Source organism: Cydia pomonella, chromosome 22 (genome assembly GCF_033807575.1).
Source record: "Cydia pomonella isolate Wapato2018A chromosome 22, ilCydPomo1, whole genome shotgun sequence".
Lineage (NCBI taxonomy): Eukaryota > Metazoa > Arthropoda > Insecta > Lepidoptera > Tortricidae > Cydia > Cydia pomonella.
In genome coordinates, this window is record NC_084724.1 from 13,442,173 (window position 1) to 13,466,757 (window position 24,585).

The 24,585-nt window shown below is 37.3% G+C and overlaps 1 protein-coding gene across 1 annotated transcript; it reads left to right on the forward strand.

Annotated features, from left to right (window-relative positions):
- Positions 1-1,696: 1,696 nt before the first annotated feature.
- LOC133529962 (uncharacterized) lies at positions 1,697-23,587 on the forward strand. The gene is made up of 7 exons (XM_061867755.1): positions 1,697-2,491; positions 7,958-8,187; positions 13,126-13,437; positions 16,948-17,080; positions 17,525-17,733; positions 18,528-18,716; positions 21,665-23,587. Exons 1-7 carry the CDS (start codon positions 2,401-2,403, stop codon positions 21,899-21,901), a joined length of 1,401 nt encoding a protein of 466 aa, XP_061723739.1. The 5' UTR covers positions 1,697-2,400; the 3' UTR covers positions 21,902-23,587.
- Positions 23,588-24,585: the final 998 nt, after the last annotated feature.

Here is a 24,585-nt window from a genome sequence, read left to right on the forward strand (position 1 = left end):
GTTGGAGACGCGCTTAATACGTGCCCTATACACGACGCACAAAGGTTCATGTACAAACTACTCGTTTTTTTGCCAACGATTTTGGTGCCCCCCTAGACGTGGTGCCCTAAGCAAGTGCTTATTTTGCTTAATGGTTAATCCGGCACTGGTTAAAATAAAAACATATATTTAGCTTTTATTGAAACGTTTTATTAGTCAGAAGTAATCAGGAACCTAATATTCCCCTAAAATTCACAATAAAAATGAAACGAAGTACGGGAAGACACTAAAAAACACATTATATCTGCCTATATTTAGTTTCGACGTATTTCGAAGATATTTATTACAGGATGTTTGAGGTATTTGTAGTTTGAAGGAAACTTCGATGTTAAACAATCTCAATTATACAGTTTATTTATATTTTTTATGCGTAAGGTATGAGCACACTGTTGCATCACACCATAACTGGCATCCAAGACTTTAAAACTGTAAGTCAATATAATAGTACATTACGATACAAGTGCGAAAAATAGGAAATTCGAAACGGGTGGCGATAAATTAAAACACGACCGAAGGGAGTGTTTTAAATCGACACGAGTTGCGAATTACCTATTCGCACATGTCTCGTACAACGTTTTACAGTACATATGGCCCTTTAATTGTTCGACACAGTAACGAAATATGCTAATTTTCGCACTAGTGCGGTAAAGTAGCACCATATGCACTGTAAATGTATTTTTCACCGCACCACCGCAGCTGGTAACGGTTCTCTTGATACTTAAAAAACTGATGAGAAAAGCACAGACCTAGTTGCATTTTATCCACAAGAGAGGCAAAGTAATAAGATGAAAATCTAAATAAAGAAAAAAAATTGAGTTGTTTCTTTATTTTAGCTGGTGGATGTGACTGTTGACTTTGTGTTTCACTCGGTGGCAAAGTTTGTTACACCCTCATGGCTTGAAATCCTCGCAACGCTCAAAATCCCACTTTTTGAATCATTATCTCCGCTTGCTAGGGTATATTCAAACAACAGCTTTGTCCCCTTGTATATATAGTCTGTCCATGCTAAGTTTCCATTAACTGCGCAGTCACAATGTTATGTCCTGGATCCAACTAAAGAGCCACCAGGATTCAATGAGCAACGGAAGATCTTTGTGTCTCTCGACCGCATCAGGACGGGAGTTGGCCGATGTAATCATACTCTGCACAGGTGGGGCTACAAGACCTCGCCTGGTTGCGACTGCGGTGCGCCGGACAAAACAATTGCGCATATAGTAGAGGAGTGTCCTCGGAGACGGTTTGCTGGAAGAGTTGAAGACCTCTATGAGCTTACAGCGGGTGCCAGGGATTGGCTATTAAACTTAGATATAGATTTATGATATAAAAACTATAATGTAAAATGCCTATAACGAGGATAAAGCCATACGATAATAATAATACAATGTTATACTTGACTAGCACGACTTGGCAAGCAATCATAGATAGATAATCGTATCAATTACAAGCTTTTATTTAACTTGCCCTGTTAGTATGTATGGGACAAATCTTGCAAGTTAACGTATTTGACCCACTTCCCGGTTTCCGATGAAGCTGAAAATTTGCATACATATGTAAGTCGGGTGACAATGCAATTTAAGGTACCATCAAGCTGATCTGATGATGGAAACAGGAGATAGCCGTAGGAACTCTGTATAAAACAACGGAACCTAATTGTGTTTGGGGTTTTTAGAATTGTCTCTATGAGTATTAGTTGCCTGTGGAAAAAAGTACAGTCAGCGATAAAAGCTTGTATCAATAATGAATTTTTTGCCAAAAACTTATTTTACAATTAATAACATTTTGACGGTATATAATACAGAATTCCAAAAGGTTATCAAGGTAGCATGCTATACGCGGCACATCTCTGATAAAGTAAACCTTTTTATTCAGATCTCTATCTCGGATCTCCATTGGTTAGCAAAGCCTCGCGTCGTATAGTTGTGTGCGCCGGCCTTAACTTAAACCGCGAAGATAAACAGCGCCTGAAAGATTTCTAGACCGTTATCACTCACGCCGCCTGCCTCACGTTCACACCACTATTGACACAGATTGCTCCACAATCTCGCCTGCGACGGACGTGTTCTCTTATCTCCAAGAATTAAAGTTCAAAATAACACAAAACATCGCTAAAACAAGAATCCTTTAACTCTAGATAGCGAGGAATGGTTTAGAATTTATTTCCTGCTGATTAGAGCTTGTTTTCCAATGTAAATGAAAAGCTACTCAGTATCGTTGGAATTAGAACTGAAGTGCATTGAAATTAAGTCGTTATTCGTTTGAAGGTGATAGGTAAATAGTGATGTGAATATAGTTATAAAGAGAGTTGAATGAAAAGAGAGCTCTTTTGTTATTTTATAAATAAGTGCTGTGATATTATTTAAAATGGTGTACACAATAGGAAGTCAAAGTGTGGAAATAAGTAAAGTTGTTAGCAAAGGAAGTGTTTGGAAGGAGTTACTGTTTGCTTTCATAGGTATGTTTTTATTTTACGTTTGTTCTTTTTTCTACTTTCTGTTATTTTCTTTTAAAATCTTTTTTCTGATACCGCAACTCGCAGTCAATAAGTTCATCGAGTTTGGCGCCAAAATTTTCCGCAGTAAAAGCTGTAGGATTTGTTATGTGCGCTTGGAAAACAATATTGTACTTCTAAAGCTAGGAATATAGTTGTAAGTTGCGGACCACAATTATCTATGTTAGGTAACGGTAATTCAAAATAGGGCTTTCGCTGATAATCCTTCGCTTTAGGGGATTGAAATGGGGATGAGAGTTCGTCAAGGGATTTAGCATAGTCCTATTACTTAATACCTACACTAGGGGTGATGATGATCAGGGTACACGTAGCTAGCTATATTACGTGCATCGACAAACCAAATACCTACGACAATAAATGAAAACAAATCATAGTTAATCACGACAAACGATAAACGAATAAATAAAAACAGTGTGTGTGTCGTGGAACACTCGGTTGGAACAAAGTATATTATTATTGATAACCGTAGTATATTTTAACAAATATGATAAATAACTTAATCGATAAAATAATAATCATTGAAACTGCTTACAAAATTTCACAAATCAGTTCAGACATTATGCGACTTACAGGCAGGGAGAAAAATTAAACATAAGAAAACATTTTTGTACAAGCTGAAACTGATACGCTTATCTCGAGCTTCACACTCGCTTAGTCCATAAAAAAATAAATTGCAAAAAAAAATACACAACTAATATCTGTATACACGTCTGAGGATCGAACCCGGATCGTCGCTGTTACCACCTGTTTTTAAGCGGCTGTTTGCCAACTGCGCCTCTATAGGATATATGTACGTAAGTCGGTGAAACTAGGCTACTTATTCTCGAGAAATAATTTAAACAAGAGAGGGCGGTGACGGAAAAGTCTTACACTTTTTTTCGACTAGCCCCTTCTGCAAACAATCAGATAAAGAACTTTGTTCAAGAAAAAATACACATAAATAAGTAAATATCGATAAATAAATATTATGGGACATTTAGGGCCTGTTTCACAATATCCAAGTAAAGTATTGGATAGCTAACTAACAAATAAATTATCTGCTAGATAGAACTTCCTGCAAATTTTTGCACTTTATCTACCAGTGGAACGCCAATGATGACTTTATTCATCAGATAAGTGGCAAGTAGCTTATTGAGGCCTTTATTTAGACATTGTGAAAAAGGCCCTTAATATTGTAATATGAACGATTGATATCAAAATGTACCTAATTAATACTTACTGACTTAATAATATAAATATGGACCTATTTAATTATTTAACTACATAAATATGTTGTTTGTTATATTGTTGTAGATTTAGTATTTGTAAGTGTTTTCTTTAGAGCTACCTATGTAGTTTCCAATCTAGTTTTTTTGCACCTCCTAATAGTTAAATTAATATAGGTTGTCTGGTAGAGGTTGGATGTACTATGTATGTCTCTGTAAATGTTATTTTAAGGTTGTGCAATAAAGAGGATTTGTATTGTATTGTATTGTATTTGTTACAAATTTGACGTGTAGAATGTATATTTTATGAATAAAACACTGAAATTGAAATATTACATAAATTGACTAAGCCCCACAGTAAATTCAAGAAGGCTTGTGTTGTGGGTACTCAGACAACGATATTTATAGTATATACTTATAAATACTTAAATATATATATAACACCTATGACTCAGGAACATATATCTATGCTCATTACTCAAATAAATGCCCTTACCGGGATTCGAACCCAGAACCATCGGCTTCATAGGCAGGGTCACTACTGTCCTATATATTACACTACTCTTTGGTCACTACCCACTAGGCCAGCCCGGTCGTCTAAACCCATGACATTACCAGAGGTAGCAGAAATACCTTGAAAAAGACGCGTGGAAAATATCCTCCGGGCGGAAAGCGTCAACTTTGCTCCCGCTGCGCTAAACAAAGTTGCCGCTTTCCGCCTCCGTCGAGCAGAAAATTATTATGCGCACCACGGGAGGAAACGTAGGATATTCCATCCCGCGTGTTTTCCACCCTCGCCTTCGGCTCGGGTAACAATTTTACACGCGACACGCCTTCCTCCTTCTTTTCCTCCCTTGGGACACAAATAACTATTGAATAGGTCAGGGTCACGTATATTTATTTATTATCTTTATAAATACGTCTTAGTGTTCACTCGTTTATTTAGTTTATACTTAATCTAATCTTTTATCTCTGCCTTCTCAGGATGACATAGATTGTATCTGCCCTGTGTCTGAACTTAGTCGTTTCAAGTGACTTTGTATCTTTTACGAGTTTCATAATTGTTTTTAATGTAAATTAGTTTAGCGATACTGAAAGGGTAGTAACATTTAAATTAGAATGAAAGTCTTTTGCTATAAAAAATGGGGCGCCAGCATTTGTAGCGTTAAAAAAATAAAATTAGTAGTAGACTTAATTGTAATTAAGTCTACTTAAAAATAACTGTAATCCTTGCGGTAGTGGCCGAACCGAGTGGATCGTACATTGCACACTCAATCCGGAGGTCGCGGGGTTATATCATTTGTTAGTTGCTACTAAAAGCGGTGAAAGAAAACGTCGTTAGGAAACCGGCATACATACACGACGAAATTTAAATGTGTATGTGAAGTCCCCAACCCGTATTGAGCCAGCGTGATGACTATAACCAAAAAAACTCTCTCGCGCATGAGAGGAGGCCTGTGCGCCGCAGAGGGAAGTTTATAGGCTAAATTATTAAATATTTTATTACATTTGAATTTAGGATTGTCGGTACTCACTGAAAAAAAGAATCACCTTGCGTTGATTGCGTATATTGAAAGTAGATTGTTTCCAATTGAATGTCTTTCGTGATAACTATTTGATATCGTTATGTTTTAGGTTTGTTTACAGATGTATTACGGCTTATTTAATTCATTTTATTTCACTGAATACTAAATGCTGAGTCAAAGCCAGTGTAGTGCAAAGTACTTACTTCACACATCGCTAGATCCAATGTGTAATTTTCTCTTCGACATGTGTTGTGTTCTTTGTATGTGTACTTTATGAAATAAATGATTTTTCCATCTATGGCATTTTGTATACCTGATTGGTACTTACCGGTACCGGTTACTAATCCATGTCTACTGGTTTGGCATAACACGTCTCACCCGCTTGGCTAATAGGACTCGACCTTGCTAACTCTGCGGCAATGTCACCATTGATGTCATTTTTAGGGTTCCGTAGTCAACTAGGAACCCTTATAGTTTCGCCATGTCCGTCTGTCTGTCTGTCTGTCCGAGGCTTTGCTCCGTGGTCGTTAGTGCTAGAAAGCTGAAATTTGGCATGGATATATAAATCAATAAAGCCGACAAAGTCGTACAATAAAATCTAAAAATTTAATTCCCCTACACGTAAAGTGGGGGTGATTTTTTTTTTCTGCTTCAACCCTACAGTGTGGGGTATCGTTGGAAAGGGCTTTCAAAACTAATAGGGGTCTTCAACAATCATTTTTTGATAAAGTGAATATATTCGGATATAATCGCTCCGAAAAAAAAAATGTGTCCCCCTCCCTCTAACTTTTGAACCATAGGTCCAAAAAATATGAAAAAAATCGTGGAAGTAGTAAGAAAGACTTTAAATGAAAACTATAGCGGACATGATCAGTTTAGCTGTTTTTGAGTTATCGCAAAAAGTTTCCCCTTTATAGAAAAAAGACTTTAATTAGGTACTGATTATGCGAATTTGCCTATTTGTTTAACTCGGGTGAAACGTACCGTTTCATCCCTTGGTTAACAATCTACTGTACTTTAAGCTTCAGTTTAGCTTATTGTAACGGAAGAGTAACTACGGAACCCTACACTGATCGTGGCCCGACATGCTCTTGGCCGGTTTTTTTATGAAAGTATGCCATTTATAATGGCAATCCGTCACAACATTAGCTTAGACTGACTCTCAAGGGCGGATTCAGGTGGGGGATTATGGAGGCCAAATCACTAGAATTTATACACGTGACCCCCCCCCCCCAATTATAATGATAAATCTGCCCTTGCGGACTCTAGTGTTCTTTGTTTATGATTAGTCATTACAACTCTACGAGTTACGTTATTGAAAAACATTATCCCCCTTCAGACGCTGTCGGGCAAAAATATAGTTCGACAAGTCAAGATCTGTTTAAGAATAGAATTGAATGAAGCATGGCGGCAGTTTGTTAAGTGCCGGCAATTGCTCCAGATTACACCAGGAGGCTGTCAATTTGCGTTGACCGGAGAATTAGCCGGCATTAGTTCTCAATGACACTTACAGAGGCCGTCTAATGCACCTGAGCGAGGCAACCGCTCATAAACATGTGGCCATTATTTTCGACTTTCTGAGCGATTATTTTAAAAAAAATTCGGACAGAATGGTAACTACGGAAACCTATCCGGAGCATGGCCTGATGATATGCTCTTGGCCGATTTATTTACTTAAAAAGAAAAGTCATTTATTGTCGCAAAAAATAAATAAATAGTACATACAGCAAGCAGCAGCAAACATGATTAACTAATCCTTTGGACTGAGCAACTTGATTCGACTAAACAGTCAACCACTCTATAAGCATTCATTACAGCACAGTAGCAATAAGTATACAGCTTTTGAGAGCTATGATAATATTCCATGTAGAACTATTGTTTACATTCAAACTCTTAAGTGCGACAATGGGCTCGGGACTCGGCTTTTGCCGCGAGTCTGGTGACTGCACAGCGCTGTTTTTCAGCCCGTACCTATCTCTTTGCTTATATAAAAACTAAAATTACTTGCAAGCTATAGGGAGAATATGTACATACTTTTAGTACTAGCGGCTCCCAGAATACATCTACGTTTGTATATGTTCTAAAATTCATTCGATTAAGTACCTATACCTACTTTATAATTTTTGACATAAAATGGCTGTGATATACAGACAGAAGGACGGACATGATAAAACTATAACGGTTCCTTTTTTGTCATTTTGGCTATGGAACCTTAAAACTGTGATTAGCCATCTATCTTACGGTTCGGACTTCGGACACACAAACGCGGATCCGCGCGCCGCGGCGGTGTGCAAATTGGCCGCGTAGCCAACGCGGCAATCGTTAATGCTCCGTAGCGTATCGTAGTCATTTCTCTCTATCACTATTCCATAGTAGTGCAACTAGTGCAACAGTGACAGTTGCGTTTCGTTTGCTACGGAGCGTTAACGATTGGCACGTCGGCTACGCGGGCTGTTCATTTGTTCCACGCCCGTGTGACCGCAACCTAATAATGTTCATAAAACTATTTATTATTATTTTGTATTAGCATTTTGATTCGCCACGAATTACTAACAACGATCCAGATGTTTTCCAATAAGATATCATATTGTGGGCAAAGATTTTTCTCATAGGTCATGGGAATGGTCCTCATTCTCTCTGGTCAAGCGCGAATTAAATACAACGTAACTTCTTTCCAGCCAGCGTTCCATTCTTCACACAAGGAATCGAAACGGACGCGCTAACATCGACCGCGCACGCTGGCAACTTCGGGTCCCAGGCGCCTGGCGCCCACGTGCCGGGCACCCAGGTGACGTGGGGGACCACGGCGCACGTGCTGGCGGCCGCGGTGGCGGCCCCGGTGCTGTGTTGCGTGATAGAGCGGTTCGGGCGGAAGGTCGGGATATTCATCGTCAGTTTAGTGCAAGGGGTGAGTACCCCCACTGATTTTTAATGTGTATGTTTTATTTGGAAACTGTAAGTTGGGCAAAAACTGGATTTGCATAGAAGTCGGAATTTGTAGGTCCAGAAAAATATGGATTTTTCGACTTGACTTCTGGGTCGAAAAATATTTAAGACCACGCCTAAACGGTAGGACTTGGGTAGGAGGTGCTTGACCATGAGGACCCAGCTTACGAAGCATGAGGTACCAGTTTCGAATTTCGGTGAGGGGATTTATTTTGATTAATGACAAATATTTTTTGCTGGGCTATTTATCTATAAATATTTTAATTCATAAAAAAGATATTATCGTCTATATCTATTTATTATCGAGGTCTAGTACCCATAACAAGTCTCATTGATCTTACTTTAGGGGTAGGGCGATTTGTGTAATATTGCCCCATAAGTAAATAAAATAAATAAATAACATAGGACATTATTACACAAATTGACTAAGTCCCACAGTAAGCTCAATAAGGCTTGTATTGTGGGTACTTAAACGACGATATATTTAATATATAAATACTTAAATACATAGAAAACACCCATGACACAGGAACAAATATCCGTGCTCATCACTCGAATAAATGCCCTTACCAGGATTTGAACCCGGGAGCAAGGGCTTCATAGGCAGGGTCACTACCCATTAAGCCAAACCGGTCGTCAAATAAAAAATATTTATATGGGAAATTGATAACTTCTTAATTCAAGATTCGAATAAATTTGTTATTATTTAGATATTTAAGAGGTATTTTATAATGTTACTTAAAAGCTATCAGGCCAATACAAACGTATACTGACATCACATGCCATTCAGTTATCGTGCATTTCGCTCGTACTTGGCCGTACATGTACTGGCGCGAGTGAGACGCACGTTAACTAAATGACATTATTTAGATATCATTCTATGTCAGTGTACGTTCGAATTGGCCTGTATGTTTTGCCAATTTAAGATTTTTGTAAATGCATTTACATAACGACTGTATCTTAATCTTAACTGTGCGAGTTGGAGTGTACAAATAGGTTGACCGACTTTCCAACAAACGATTCAGCTGATATTTCGCATGTACACAGTACATCGTATAAAGTGCAAGAATAGAGCCATTGAATCTGGTTTGACAATGAGATGTGGAAGAAAATTGTCATAGAATGGTGTCGATCAATATCGGTGTATATACAGGGTGGGCAAATAACAAGTATACATTTTGTTTTTAAATTTTAACAATATTAAGTTCAAAGATTATTAAGTATTGTTTTAGAAATATATTATTCAGCATTGGCAAATACATGCATAGGTTGGAACACAATGTCTGACAAATGTCCACCATTAACAGCAGGCAAATGTGAGCCTTATCATCACAATTTTCAGCATATTTTCGCACATTTTCGGCGTACATTTTATGTCGGATGGTTGGTTCTAACTGTTTAAATTTCATCAGCTTGTTAGCATAGACACGTAATTTTAGATAGCCCCACAGAAATAAGTCAGGAGCTGCAAACTTAGGGGAATTTGGGAGCCAATCACTGCCACCGTTTCTCGCAATCAATCGAGCTGACAACGTATTTTAAACAACACACACATCTAAGAAAAAATGTTTACTGCTAGAGATAGACATTTGGCAGTAATTATCTTCTTTATACGGCAGTTGTATGTCCCTGAATAATATATTTATAAAAAAATATTTACTAATATTTTTATTGGCACAACAAAAAACAAGTAAAAGAATAAAAACAAATAAATTAAAATCTTATAAATAAAAAAATTGGCCTAAGTCGAAGTCGCTCGGTAGGGTGTCCAGAAGACTGGCCGCATTGCCCCGCTGTATGGCAATGCTGATCCGCTGGGAAAAATATTGGCCAGCCCTCTGGTCACCAGAAGCCTCTATAAGGCTCCTGAATAAATAAAAAAAAATTAGTAAATATTTAAGGATAGCTCCTTAAATATTTACAAAATTGTCACGTAATATAATTAAAATTTCAAAACAAGTTGTATAATCAGAGATCGGACAAATTTGCGTCATTGCTCGCAATAATGTGGACATGACTCCAAAATTAATCAAATATGTAATCATTTAATTAATTTCTTACTTGACTTAAATTTTAATTCCTAATCACTAAATACAAAGTTTGTTAAAGTATAGATTTATTAAAGAAAATAATCACTATTTTTTCCAAATTTTCTGCAGTCAGTCTATTTCTTTTTACATCAAAAATATACTTAAGTGCTGAAAAACTCCGCTCGCACTCCACTCGCACATGTTAATGGGGCAAACTTAAGTAGTTTTATAGGAATATTATTATTCCAGTATAATTCAGAGTTTATTTTCTGTTCTAAGTTGTGGGCGATAACCTCAAAATCGGGATAAACTAAACAAAGAACAGAAAATAAACTCTGAATTATACTGGAATAATAATATTCCTATAAAACTACTTAAGTTTGCCCCATTAACATGTGCGAGTGGAGTGCGAGCGGAGTTTTTCAGCACTTAGGGGGCGTCCATTAATCGCGTCATACGTTTTTGGCTTGTTTTAGACCCCCCCCTCCCCCATGGTGATCTTTGGTGATATTTTCAGGACCCCCCCCCATCCAATATGACGTGTATTTTTTTCGATAACTAAAGAACAGTTTTCTAACAAATGAACCTAAGTACACGTGAAGGATTATTATTGACTATAATACAGTATAGCACAGATGAAAAAAAAAATACACGTGATACGTGTCCATACCCCCCCGTCCCCTGTGGTGATCATTGGTGATTTTTTGCTGACCCCCTCCCCCCCCTATACAATATGACGAGATTAATGGACGCCCCCTTAAGTATATTTTTGATGTAAAAAGAAATAGACTGACTGCAGAAAATTTGGAAAAAATACTGAGTATTTTCTTTAATAAATCTATACTTTAACAAACTTTTGTATTTATTGACTAGGAATTAAAATTTAAGTCAAGTAAGAAATTAATTAAATGATTACATATTTGATTAATTTTGGAGTCATGTCCACATTATTGCGAGCAATGACGCAAATTTGTCCGATCTCTGTGTATAATACAAGCCACCATTCTTATTTGCCCACCCATATACAAAAATGAAATACTCATAATAGAATTGACAATTATAGGTATATGCAGCTATTATATGTATACCCGAGCTTTGCTCTAAAAATATCTATGAATTATTCCACAAATTAAGGCTCAACTAGACGGACTTTACGCCGCTAATAAACTAAAAACACACTGTTTTCGTAAACAGGATAACAAATTACGCATTTTAAATGTACAATGGAATGGGATTTGAATTGAGATACTAACACAATCTACCTCGTCAATCTCAATTAACAGTCTGTTGTCTAGAACATTGTACAGTAATGGATTCAGAGTCGTGACGTCATTGCACGTCAGAACTTGCTCAAACGATTTGTGGCACTGATTAGTTATAGCGATATATAGTACCGTAAAACCACCCAACTATAGTCCACAGCTCCCAACTATGGTCCACAAATAAACTCATTTTTTTTCGTTCAGGTGTGTATTTTACTATATTTTTGTAGTTCTAAGGCAAAGTATGTTTATAAATGGAAGGTACAACTAGGAGTAAACCAAATGGAAAATTGGTATAGATACTTAATTTCCTTTTGAACTTGTGGACCATAGTTGCAGTATTGGACTATAGTTGAGTGGTTTTACGGTACTTGTTTCTGCTGTACCTGCCTCCTGCTACCTACAAATTGATAAATGTCACCTGACATGACCAGGAAGATAGATACCTATAGAATACTCTTTATTGGCATACCTCTGTAAAAAGATACAAGAAAAGAAACAATTGATTAAATGTAGAGGCATACAACAGGAGGTCTTATCGCTAAAGAGCGATCTCTTCCGAGCAACCTTTGGGTAGCGGAAACAGAGAAGTTAAACGAAAAAGTAGGTATTGCTAAAACGTTATGAAGACTATAGGAAGGTGTAGATTTTAGGTCACATTCTGAAATACCGTTCTGACTGAGGTACCCGTACGACCCAGAAATCTGTTGCAAACTAAGAGGTAGTCACATGTACTTTATCCTCGTACAAGTAATAATAGTAGGTACAATACCATGTAAAAGTGCTTCCAACTTAAAAGCTCGACTTAAAATAAAATTATGTAAAAGCTTTAGAAATGAAGAATGCACTCAACTTCCATGAGAACTTTTCAATGATATTACTCGTAATATTCGAGGCACGTTGACCCGTTAGCATCAAAGCTAGATAAAAGTTGTCTTCTTGTAGGCAAAGAAATATTTTATTGAATAATATTAAGAAATTTGACGGTTGACAAATTCAAATATGCAAAGTAGGCTTCGTCAGGTGGGTATAGCCATAAATCAGTAACACACAAAATACAAACAACGGGTTGCACTCCGGGAGTGCCGGCAGAAGTGAAAACTTGAATATTAACGTTGTGCATTTTTGATATTTTGGAATGGTTAGGGAATAATTTTGCACGAATTGCTTAAGTATCAGTATAAAAGTACTATCATTCATGTGGTAAAATACAATATTCATTTATTGCGCTATCGTACACAAACATGACAATTTATATTACATTAAAAATTTAAGACTTCAGAACTAATACAATTATTTAAAATAATATTCAAGTCGCGTCGACGGTCTACTGGCTTCAATGACATTGTAACAGTTTTTAGATCAGGTCACGTGTCCGTCTTACGAATTTTCAATCTGACGAATCTGTCTGTCACTGACCTGCCACGAGTTTAACATTTTTTCCCAATCACAAAAAGTCCACAGCGCCGCGAAAGAAGTTTTCACTTCAAAAAAATAAAGCAATCCCCAACTGGCTTCATAATTTTCGCGTATGCTTGTTATTCTTGTAGGCAAAGCAACCGTTTGCACTTTCACATTCGCTATTTTAAACCCAATACATCATTTCAGATATCCTGCATACCCCTTCTTTTGGACGTCAACGAAATCAACATCATAGCTCTACACATACTAGCTGGCATATCATCAGGTGGCCTGTATACAATCTTCCCGATATACATCCGAGAGATAAGTTCCATACAAAACAGAGGGTTAGCTCTCTCCCTGTTCATGCCAATGACGGCAGCAGGGTATCTGATGAGACTGGTAACGGATTTGGACGCGCTGATGTTTTTGATGGTGGCTCTTGTGGTGGTTCAAATGATCACGGTGTTCTGTCTAGTGGAGTCCCCGAGTTATTTGGTCATGATTGGGAATCCTGAGGTGAGTCAAGTTAGACTACACTCACCGGCGACCGCAGAGCTGGCAGCTTCCTCGCTCAAAGAATTAGTCTTGCAATACAGCGAGGAAATGCTGCCAGTATCTACGGCACCATGCCGCAGGGGGATATTTTTTAGTATTTTATTTTAAGTTTAGTATTATTTATTTTTAGATTTAGGTTTTAAGTTTTATAGTGTATTCTACAAATTGTATAGTCATGTGTCAATAAATTATCAGATCTCTTGTAGAGCCAAGTTCATATAACTCTACAAGCCCTAACTTGACTACACTTAAATGATGTGATACATATATACTAAGAGCCAATGTTTCAGTCCCCATTTAAACGGATGGGATTTATTCCATCGATAACACGATTCTCATATGCTTCTCAGAACTTTATTTGTTGGTATAGTTATCGGACAAGTTAATTGGTATCTGAAAAATCAGCTCTTAGTATGCTTTTTAAGAATATTTTTCTAATATTTTGGCATACATGCTTTTTTAAACTCCGACGCAAAAAGAAGGGTGTCAATGTTTGACGCTAATATCTGTCTGTGTAATCGTAGCTCTCTGACGGAGGAACGGATTTCAATGTATTTTTATTTTAAATGAAAGCAAGTTTCCTTATCGTGGTTTTTAGCTAAGTTTATTAGAAATTGATCCAGTAGTTTGAAGAGTATCAGCTCTTTTCCAAAATAAAGTAAAGCATTTTGGCATAAAATTTGGTCATATACCTAGTTGACCGAAGCGTAGCGTAGGTCTACGTTTTGACTCGCGCAATCTGCTTTCGTATGTCCGGATGTTCTCCTCTACAGGTCGCAATTCTCAACCGATTCGCGTGAAATTTTGCGACCATATTCTATGACCAAATAGAATTTTTTTGTCGATCCAGTTTTTGGATTTTTTTCAAAATGGCGGAGTCATGGTACGTCGCGCCTAAACAAATAGCCGTATCGATATCATAAGAGTTTCCTCCTTGTGAGACATGGTTACAGAATGATTTGCGAAAAATTCAGATATTTTAGAACGCTGGTTTAGGGGGTATTTAGATATTTAGGTTTTACTCGAGAATAAGTAGCCTAATTTCACCGTGTAACATATATCCATTCGTGGCTCAATTGGCTCAATCATGAGGTTCCGGGCTCAAATCCCGAACAATGTAATCTTTTTTTGTTTTTTTTTGCACTTTAATTTCCTATTTTTTATTGACTAAGCTTTGTAACAGGGAGAGAGAAGAGGACCCTGGATCTATTCCCTGAATAGTAACATTTTGTTTTTTTTTTTTTGTATTTAAATTTCGTAATGTTGATCAAGCGAGCACGAAGCGCGAGCAAAGCGTATTCGTTTCAGTTTTATTGTCTGAACTTTATTTACAGCCGTTAAAGTTCAAGGATACGGACAATTGCGCAGGCGAAAACGGGTTCATGTTTAAAAAAATCTGAGCAGTTTTTGCATTTAGATTAATTTATCAACTTTGGCTTTGCTATAAAGACGTAGTTGCAGATTGGAATATTGATATTATATTAGGAATAGAAGTTTAAACGTAAATGTATGTTATATTGCTTTAATAAATAAAAAATATATATCATAGCTAAAAGAGGGAAACGGTTTTCTAACATATTTTCTGCGTGCAGTCGCCGCAGAAAGTTTCGGTACGGTTCGTGGCATTCTTTTAGAAAATTTTGGTGCATATAGATTACTAAGAGCCAGCGATGCTTGCTATAATCTTGTCTACAAAAATTCAGACCACAAATTTGCAGGAACACAATGTTCCGAAGATTTATTACATATCTTCTGTTGATATTTTAGTCAAGGTATTCGATGTAGCAAAATGATGTTTTAGCGGATTAAATTGCCAAATCCTATAGAGATAAAACACTACAGAGTGAAGCTCTGATGGCCCTTCTTCTGCCGACGAAGATGGAGGTGGTTCTACTTTTACCATTCAGGGGATGACCGACTAACTGTGGGCGTTTGGAAACGGGAAAGGGAGTATTTTCTCTTTCCTTCCCATTTTGTAGGCGTTGGCAAAGAGAATTTGAAATGGAGGTGGACTGTCAAACAAAATTTTGTTGCTACAGTAAAATTGCTGCTATATCTTTCGACACATGATAAAAATTGTAGAACGCCATTTGACTTTCCTTTCCTTGATGATCTTTTTGATCCTTATTCGTTTACTAATATATGTTAAAATTGTTAAAGACCTAAAAGTGGCGCCATCTAATAGATAAAAGGCCAAATGTTTGACAGCATCGTTTCGAGCGATGGCACCATAACGTTCCAAAAGTTTTAATCATATGTCCAAAGATGGCAGTAAATTTACGTGTCTACAAAGTTTTCTTAGTTAATAATTAATGAAAATTCATTTTCCGTGCAGGCTTTTTAAATTCTGATATACGAAAAAGTATCTATAAAAAATTAAGAGCAATTAACATTATTTAGAGGTCGCTATAAATGAAACAATACTGCTATACAAAATAGTATGAAAATAAATTGACCCATCAATAAATTTGCTTTGGAAATGTCTTTAAGGGCTCTTTATTCATTTTATTTATTATTTATAAGTATGCTTAAAATGATGGCGATCGTTTTTTTTTTTTGTTTTAGGTAACTTTGCATTTTTTTATTTGTATGAGGATATTGCAAATCACAAAATCATAGCGACCACCTAATCATTCGCAAATGAGTTCAAAGGCACATAGATTACTGTTCTATAAAGGGAGCCATGTGAAGATAAAATCCTTTCAACTTTTTTCTACATATAAAGTTGGACCATCCTATTCGATAATTATGTTTTTTGTCAATTTAGTTTTTATAAATTCTTCTAAACAGCGGAGCCATAGGTACAGTTTTAAGGGCTCCTCTACACGATGGCCCAGCGTAGGCCAATCTAAGGGACGCAGCTATGCGGTGAAATGAGATAGCAATATCACTTGCTCCCTCTAACGCAGTGGTTCCTAACCTTGTCAGTTCTGCCACCCCTATGACTAACTAGGGAATCAATATTCTTTCTTACAGGTCTAATTTCTGTTATATTTAATTGAGCTTATTACCTCCGTAAAATACCAGATTTACCACTACGGGGGTAATTACCCCCAAGTTAGGAACCGCTGCTCTAACGCATAAATGCGCCCCTAGGACTTGCCTACGCTGGGCCATCGTGTAGAGGAGCCATAAGCTATGCTCGCGAGGTCTACAGCTCACAGAGCTACTAGTGTAATAGGTTATTATTTATTTTTATTTAATAGTCATATTCTTAGAAACCTATGGGATAAGCTCAAATTCATCCATTAATTCGGTTACAAATTCGTTTACTTGAAAAGACACTGCACCTACTTAATCTTTTTGGTTTAACCCATTGGTTGACTGGTAGAGGAATGCTTTAAGGCATTAATTCCGCCATTTGTACCTTCATGTAATGTGCAATAAAGATTAAATAAATAAATAATAAGCTGCGCAAAACTACACTACTACAGCTACTATTACACATAGAACTATGTTATTTTCTTTCAGCGAGCAAAGCTAACAGTGTCGAGATTAAAATGCCTGCTGCCCGAGCACCCGACCGTGCTACGAGAAGTCGCCAGCTTGAAGGATGAAAGCGACAGAGCGAGGGCTGCGGGGAAATTGCACACGATAACAATAAGTAAGTTGTAACCGTACTAAATCGTTCGTGAGCTATCTTAGACGTCAATTTTTATGTAGACCCTTTTGTAGAGGACAAGTCACCGCCTGCAGGATAATAAATGTACACAGTTTTGGTGGCGGTTTATCTAAATTAAGACCAACTAAATCAAATGTGTCGTTGAAATTCATGAACAGTCTATTTTATGACACTCAATCAGTCATGTAATGATTTATATTATGGTTATATTAAGTTAGTTAGATAAAAGTTGCCTACCACCAATCCAAAAGTGCAATCGCAAAAGTGCATAGCCACTTTATGAACGAATTTCATTTATAATGTCCCCATGTTATTTTATTGCTCGCTGTATTACTTTTTTAACTAAAACCATGTTGGTACCTATAAGTTGTATCGATTCCACTTTTAGTCTGGTATATTGGTTTAGAACCATTCAATTTTTCGCAGTTAAAAACCCGATATGGCGCGACGCCACCAAAATCGGCTTGGTCCTCCACAGCACCATGATCCTGTGTGGCAGTATCATCTTCTTGGATCAGCACAAGACCCTGGTACAGCTGGGGTCACCGGCAGATCCCGACAGGGTGCTCACTCTGGCTTGCTTCTGCGCTGGCAGTTTACTATGTACAGTCGTCATACGAGTAACGGAAAGAAATGTAAGAGTCTACTTTTAATTAGTATAATTTACTTAATAATTAGTATACTTTTAATCTGCGAAAGTCGGCATATTTTGACGTAGAACGTTGTTATAACAAAACTGTGACTTCACGGCAAGCCGATTTTACGCACACATACTTACTTATCGGTTTTGAGCTATTCTCCGCTCAGCCTTCGAGTTGTGAATGTGTGCGTGTAGGTACGTGTAACGTAAATCGGCGTGTAATGAAATCAGTACCCCTAGTGTAACTTTGATCGACATCATAACGTGACGAACGCGTTTGCGTTAAGTCTCATTTTGTATAGGATTTTGAGTTTCCAAAACGTCCCACTTGGCGCGCTCTTTCGAAATTCAATACAAAATGAGACTAAACGCAAACGCGTACGTCACGTTTGGAAATCGAATTTATTTACACTAGGGGTACTGTTTGTCTTAGCGACTATACTTCTGTCTATCTTTCAACTCTGACTTTAATTATATGTGCCAAATAATACTACCACTAGGGGCTTTGTGAGCAAAGCATGAATAATTAAATATACATACATCGTTGAATGAGTTGAATGATTCTCACACATCGAACTTACATAGTCTTAAGTGCCATAAACCCTACTAGCCACGATATACTAGCGACGAAACGAAACGACAGTCACATTTTATATCTAACTACCAAACCTCCTCGCAAAATTTAACTAGAATTGTTAAACAAATGCGACCTGCAGAGGAGAACATACGGACATACGAAAGCATGTTTGCTCATGCTGCAACGTAAACTATAGCCAACGTCTGTTTTAGTACCTCCTAACCGGCGCCTTCTTCGTGATGGCTGTATCAATGGGCACGCTGGCGGTATACACGCAGGCTGATCTGACTGTGTACACAAACCGCTGGGTACCCGTGGCCGCGCTCGGAGTACTCGTAGCAGCGTACGGCGTGGTTTGGGGGCTACCCGCGCTTGTGATAACGGAGCTGTTTAACTGTGAGGTGAGTGACATGTGGGAGTACATACACGGGTACCCGTGGCTATACTCGCAAGGTAAGAAACCTGCTTGTAGAAGAAAATATTTCAGTTTCCAACAGTATAAACTTGATGATCATAACAATCAAAAGAATATACTTATTCTTACCTACCTGGCGTACTGGTATTGTTTCGACTTGCTTCACTTAGCCGTGATTTATTCGAGATTACATGAACTAATCCCCCCATCTCCGTTTTGCCAACACTAGGCGCGGACTTGCGTTCTACCCTTAGAGCGGTTTCAGACTAGCGTATTTTACTTCAAAACTCCGGACGCTCGTATACGAGCTTACACCGGCGTGTGTGCTTAAACCGATGCGTGTCAGCTCGCACGGAACGAGCTTGTATGAGCTTATTATCGCGACAACGCTAATACGAATGACAGCGAGCGAGCGTATAATTATGCTCCTACGCGCGCTTATAAAAACGATCTTAAACGCTCGTATAAAATGCTAATCTGAAACCGCAGTTACGTTGTTACTCTGCCACTTATTTGCACTAAACGCTATGCATATCCAGCTTTGTCAATTTTGTCATGCAAACGGCTAAGAACGGAAAACTCGCTTCCTGCAAATCAGAGGGACTATCGCAAACACCGACGTTCGTAAATTGCGGGCATCTTTCACTTTTACTCCAATTAAGGCGTAATCAGAGTGACAGAGAAAAATGCCCGCAATTTGCAAACTTCGGTGTTTGCGGTAGGCCCTCTGTTTACAGCCCTCTATAACTTGGATTTTTTTTAAATCAAATATACATCTTTTAGATAAGCATGCTCCACCCTAGAATGCATCGACACTTAGCATCAGGTGAGATTGTGGTCAAATGTCTTTCTCCAATAAAAAAAAATACAAACAATATACGATAGTTATTAATTTATCATCTAAATATCAAGATTTCGCAAATGCACATTCCACTCGCAGTAAATTCACTAGCTCCGTGACTAGCTTGCTCAATGTAGTAATTTAAGAGCTGTTATGCGTAGATATAATTATATTTGCGTTAAATAATCGTTATAATAACTTTAGGTTTACGTACATGGCATCGAGATAACTGAATAGCAGCGCTAGAATAGATTTTGAACAGCCTTATCACTAATTATCTAAACTAACTATCGTGAAGCTCAAACGAAACATTTCCTAGCCTTTTCCGATTTGAAAAAGCATAAAATAAGGGCCTATTACCCAGGCAATTTTTTCGAAGCAAATCAAAACAAAAATGTTATGTACAAAGGCGAACTTATCCCTAAAAGGGATCTCTTCCAACTAATCCTTGAGAAAACGAAAGGATCAAACACTAACAGGTGAAAGACAAATACATATGAACAGAAACGAGAGAAATAAATAAGGAAATCGCAATTAGGCAATACATTGCGATTTCCTTACCTCCACTGGTAGATCGTTCCACATCCATAGCTTAACTGAGCAGGCAGTGAAAGATCTACAGTACACACGCGACTTTTTCGGCAAAATGGCTAGATTGCAGACGGTGACCGCTAACCGTAGCCAGAAAACAAAGCCAAGCTGTGAGCGGAAGGCAAAAACGTGATCGTACTTACCTATACGTAACCCAAATATATATTTGGTGCAGACATTTTGCTACCATAATACCACCATTCTCAAAAATATATCTGCGGTTGAGTCTGTGAACACCGCTTTTATGGGAATATTTTATACGTAGTCATGGCAGTATACCTCAGTCATAATTCCTACTAGTTACTTCCCACCACTTCGTCTGCGTTAATGATAACGAAGAATAGCAAAAACTATCCTATGTCCTTTTCCGGGCTTCAAACTATATTCATATCAATTTTTCTCTAAATCGGCTTAGGGGATTAATCGTGAAGAGATAAATAATAATAAGAGGAGGGACATTATTACACAAATTGACTAAGTCCCACAGTAAGCTCAATAAGGCTTGTGTTGAAGGTACTTAGACAACGATATATATAATATATAAATATTTATAAATACTTAAATACATAGAAAACTCAGGAACAAATATCCATGCTCATCACACGAATAAATGCCCTTACCAGGATTTGAACCCGGGACCATCAGCTTCGTAGGCAGGGTTACTACCCACTAGGCCAAACCGGTCGTCAATAGAGAGAGACTGAAAATCGGTAGAGATGACAGAAAAGATAGACAGTTACTTTCGCATTTTAATTTACTTATATGTTTCATAGTAGGGATAGGGATGTATAGTCAGTCCCTAATTTTCAGGGTAACAAAGTGCTACCGCTGTATATTACTATACTATTAATAGCACAATACACGACTCTGTAAGAATGTACCGCGGTGGACAGAAAGATTGATGTTGATGTCGTGGGCTAAAACCGATTACGTTTATGTTGCGCTCGATTGAGCGATCTCGTATGGGATTGGCAGATATTTCATGCGTTGGAAAATTGGGTAATAGTGGGTTCTATAGCTTAAATAAATTCGTGTTGATTTCTCAATGTAGTCGTGAGTTCGGAGAGGGAACTTTAATAAATAACTGTGTTGTTTTAGGACTTTTAGCTGGGGTTATGTCCCGGCTGATTTACAATATATTAGTTTCGATTTTCTACGCTATATTCGTTTACACTATTATCGGTAGTTATTAATCTTGGCTAGGTCGATAGAAAATTTAATTCAAAATAGGGATTAATTTCGGCCTGGAAAAATTTCGTCTAGTGTTAGATTAATAATATATACTCATACTTTTTAAGCATGATGGTCTTTCCTGTGAACTTGTAGCAAGTGGAAAAATAAGCCATACTTAAAAAGCCAGGAGGTGATATATTTTTAATTTTCGTGAACTTGGCGGTCTTATTTATGTCAAATAAAGCATCCCCTGGTGCCTTGTATTTGAAAGTCACGGCAACAAGTTGCAAGTTACGGCATTGTTAAATAATTATCTGTGTTTGTTTCAGATCCGATCGCACCAGCTAGCCCTCCTCTACGTCTATTCCCAGCTCATAAAACTGGTGCACGTGTACAGCTACCCCCACATCGAGGCGTACATCGGCGTGTACACCATGTTCTATATATTTGTCGGAATCAACCTGTTTGCGGCGGTGTACTGTCTGTTCCATATACCGCAGCTCAAGAACAAGACGACGAGACAGATCGAAAAGCAACTGAAGAGAGTACCGCTTTTGAATATTTAACTACGAGTAGTAATATGAGAATCTGATTTGTACAACAGTTAAGGTGATGTTCGAATGGCAACTGCAGCTGCATTACTGTTACGAAATTGCTGCTACAGCGTTGATGCTGTATCTGTCAATTTCCTTAATCAAATTGAACGTCATAACCGCGGAAGTAATGCGGCGGCGACCGTCACTTATTTTATTAATAAAATTTACAGATACAGAGGCCTAGTTCAATCCGCAGCAGTAATGCAGCTGAAGTTGACATCCGAATGTCACCTTTACTCTGCAGCGTTGCTGGTGTAGCGTCATACGTCATAATCGCGGCAGATATCACTGTAAATTTCCTTGATATTTGCTATCACTATTGCAGTACTGTAGTGATTAGAACGTTCAATACTCAACTAATTGTATCATAGAGATTGACAGTGACATTACCAGTTTCTAGCTGCTGCCGCATAAAGCAGCCTGACTTAACCAGATCCTTATACAGTCACGTCGAATATACATAGAGTGTGGGAAAAATGAATGGGTCCTGGAGAGAAAGTGCCTTTGAACCTCAAGTTAGCTCACAAGGAAAGGTACCCAACTGTCCGGTTCCGATTTGATTTATATTTATATATGTTATAGAGTAGTCTAAGTTTAGGAAAACTTGAGTTTAAGCAGATATAACAAAACACTTGTACATTATTTTTTCCTGTTCTCAAACATATACTCAAACAAGCCATTAACTAGCAAGTTGCTTGAGCATCACTTTCTATAGGAGTTAGAAGATTTAGTAACTTTTTAGTACTTTGGAGGACAATTTCTCCCAATAGTTTGAGTTTCGGCAGCTAAAAAAATACGTGTCCGTTATTTTAGACTACTCTATAACATATATAAATATAAATAAAATCGGAACCGGACAGTTGGGTACCTTTCCTTGTAAGTTTGGAATTACAAATGGAACGAATACCTGGAACAGTCAGTCTAAGCATAGAGAAATAAGTAAGCATTGAGTGTTCAATCCATACATCAGTTTTCTTACCAAAACGCATATTATTTTCGGAGTAATGTAGCGTTATGTAGAAGATATATCAGTACCGTTACTTGACAATAGATAACACTAGTGTCGCGACTGACGAAAAGTGTATTGCTCAACAATTGACAATTAATATTACAGGCAGAAGGAGTTGAAAATAGAGTTCCGGTTATCGATTATAGGTTATAATATTAGCTGAAAAGTAGAAAAGTATATATGCCCTAAGCATACTAAAAAAGAACACAAACTTCGAGTGTGCATTATCCGCATACTACGCATATGCGTGCGCATGGCTTCGGTACGCTGTAGTCCTTTGGGGTGATAGTGTCGAGGCCGAGCAACTTTTTATAATGCAGAAGAAGTGTATTCGAATTTTAGCGAATGTGCGTATACCAGACAGCTGCCGTCCGTACTTTGTCCGCTACAAACTATTAACACTGCCCTGCATCTATATATTGCAAGCTGCTATTTTTGTTCGCAAAAACTCTCATTTATTTGAATTAAAACAGGATAAGGAAACAACTAGAGCACAGTATAGGAATAAATTGCAACTACCTCAAACCAAACTACAAATGTGTAGAAATAGTCCACATTACAAATGTATCCTAATAACTAATAAAATTCCAGACTCGATTAAGCAAGAACCTGAAAATGCGACCTTCAAAACTAAATTAGAAATATTATTTACTCGATAAATGCTATTATTCAATTAATGACTTTTTTGATGATAATTTATAATTGGTATTTTATTTTGAATTATTACTGTACTGACTATTTATTTATCCATACAATTGTAGCATATTTAAATGTATTAATAATTTAATTTTATGTGTATTTGTAAATTCGGATGATGATCGTGACGAATAATTTTATTTTATAATGATTAGCTTATATTTGTAAGGTATTAGTATATTGTTGTTGTATGTCCTCACAGGGCGTCATGGACCGACTTACTGAATTGTATTGCAACACCTTAATAATGTATGGACATGATTATACAATTAATAAATAAGTGTAAGAAAACTGACGTACGGAGTGAGCACACTCTATGCTTAATTATTTCTCTATGGTCTAAGCGTTGAACTGACTGCAACAGGACGAAGTGTGTTATTATATTATAACTGTCATAGGAATTTCATATGAATGATGATAGTGCTGTACTTTGTCATTGCAAACACCACGCAGATTCGGCTGGGTCCGATTCTATCAATCATGTTCAGGTCCCTTTTCAGAGTCTGTTCGGAAAGAGAAGAGTCGTGGAATGTATTGGACCCCATACATTCCACGACTCTTCTCTTTCCGCACAGACTCTATACTGAACAACACACATCAAGTTGTTGAATGGTTCAATGCATAAAATACCGCAATGAAGATGAGAATCGTTTATATGTAATAGTAAACTTTTTCTTAGAAATAAGTTTAATTAATTTTGAACGCTTAAAACAGTTTTTAACGTAACTATAAAGTAAGACTTAACTTGGTTAAACTAATGTGACATGACATGGATATAAAGATTGTATAAATGTTTATAGCGTATGTATGCTTCTAAAAATACTTATATAATAATATACCTAATAATTGTTAGTAAAGAAATTCATGTTTTTACGATTTTTATTATATACATTTTCTACATTTTAGCAGATGTTACATTTGACGCAAGCTTTTCTTTTTAGTTCATTAA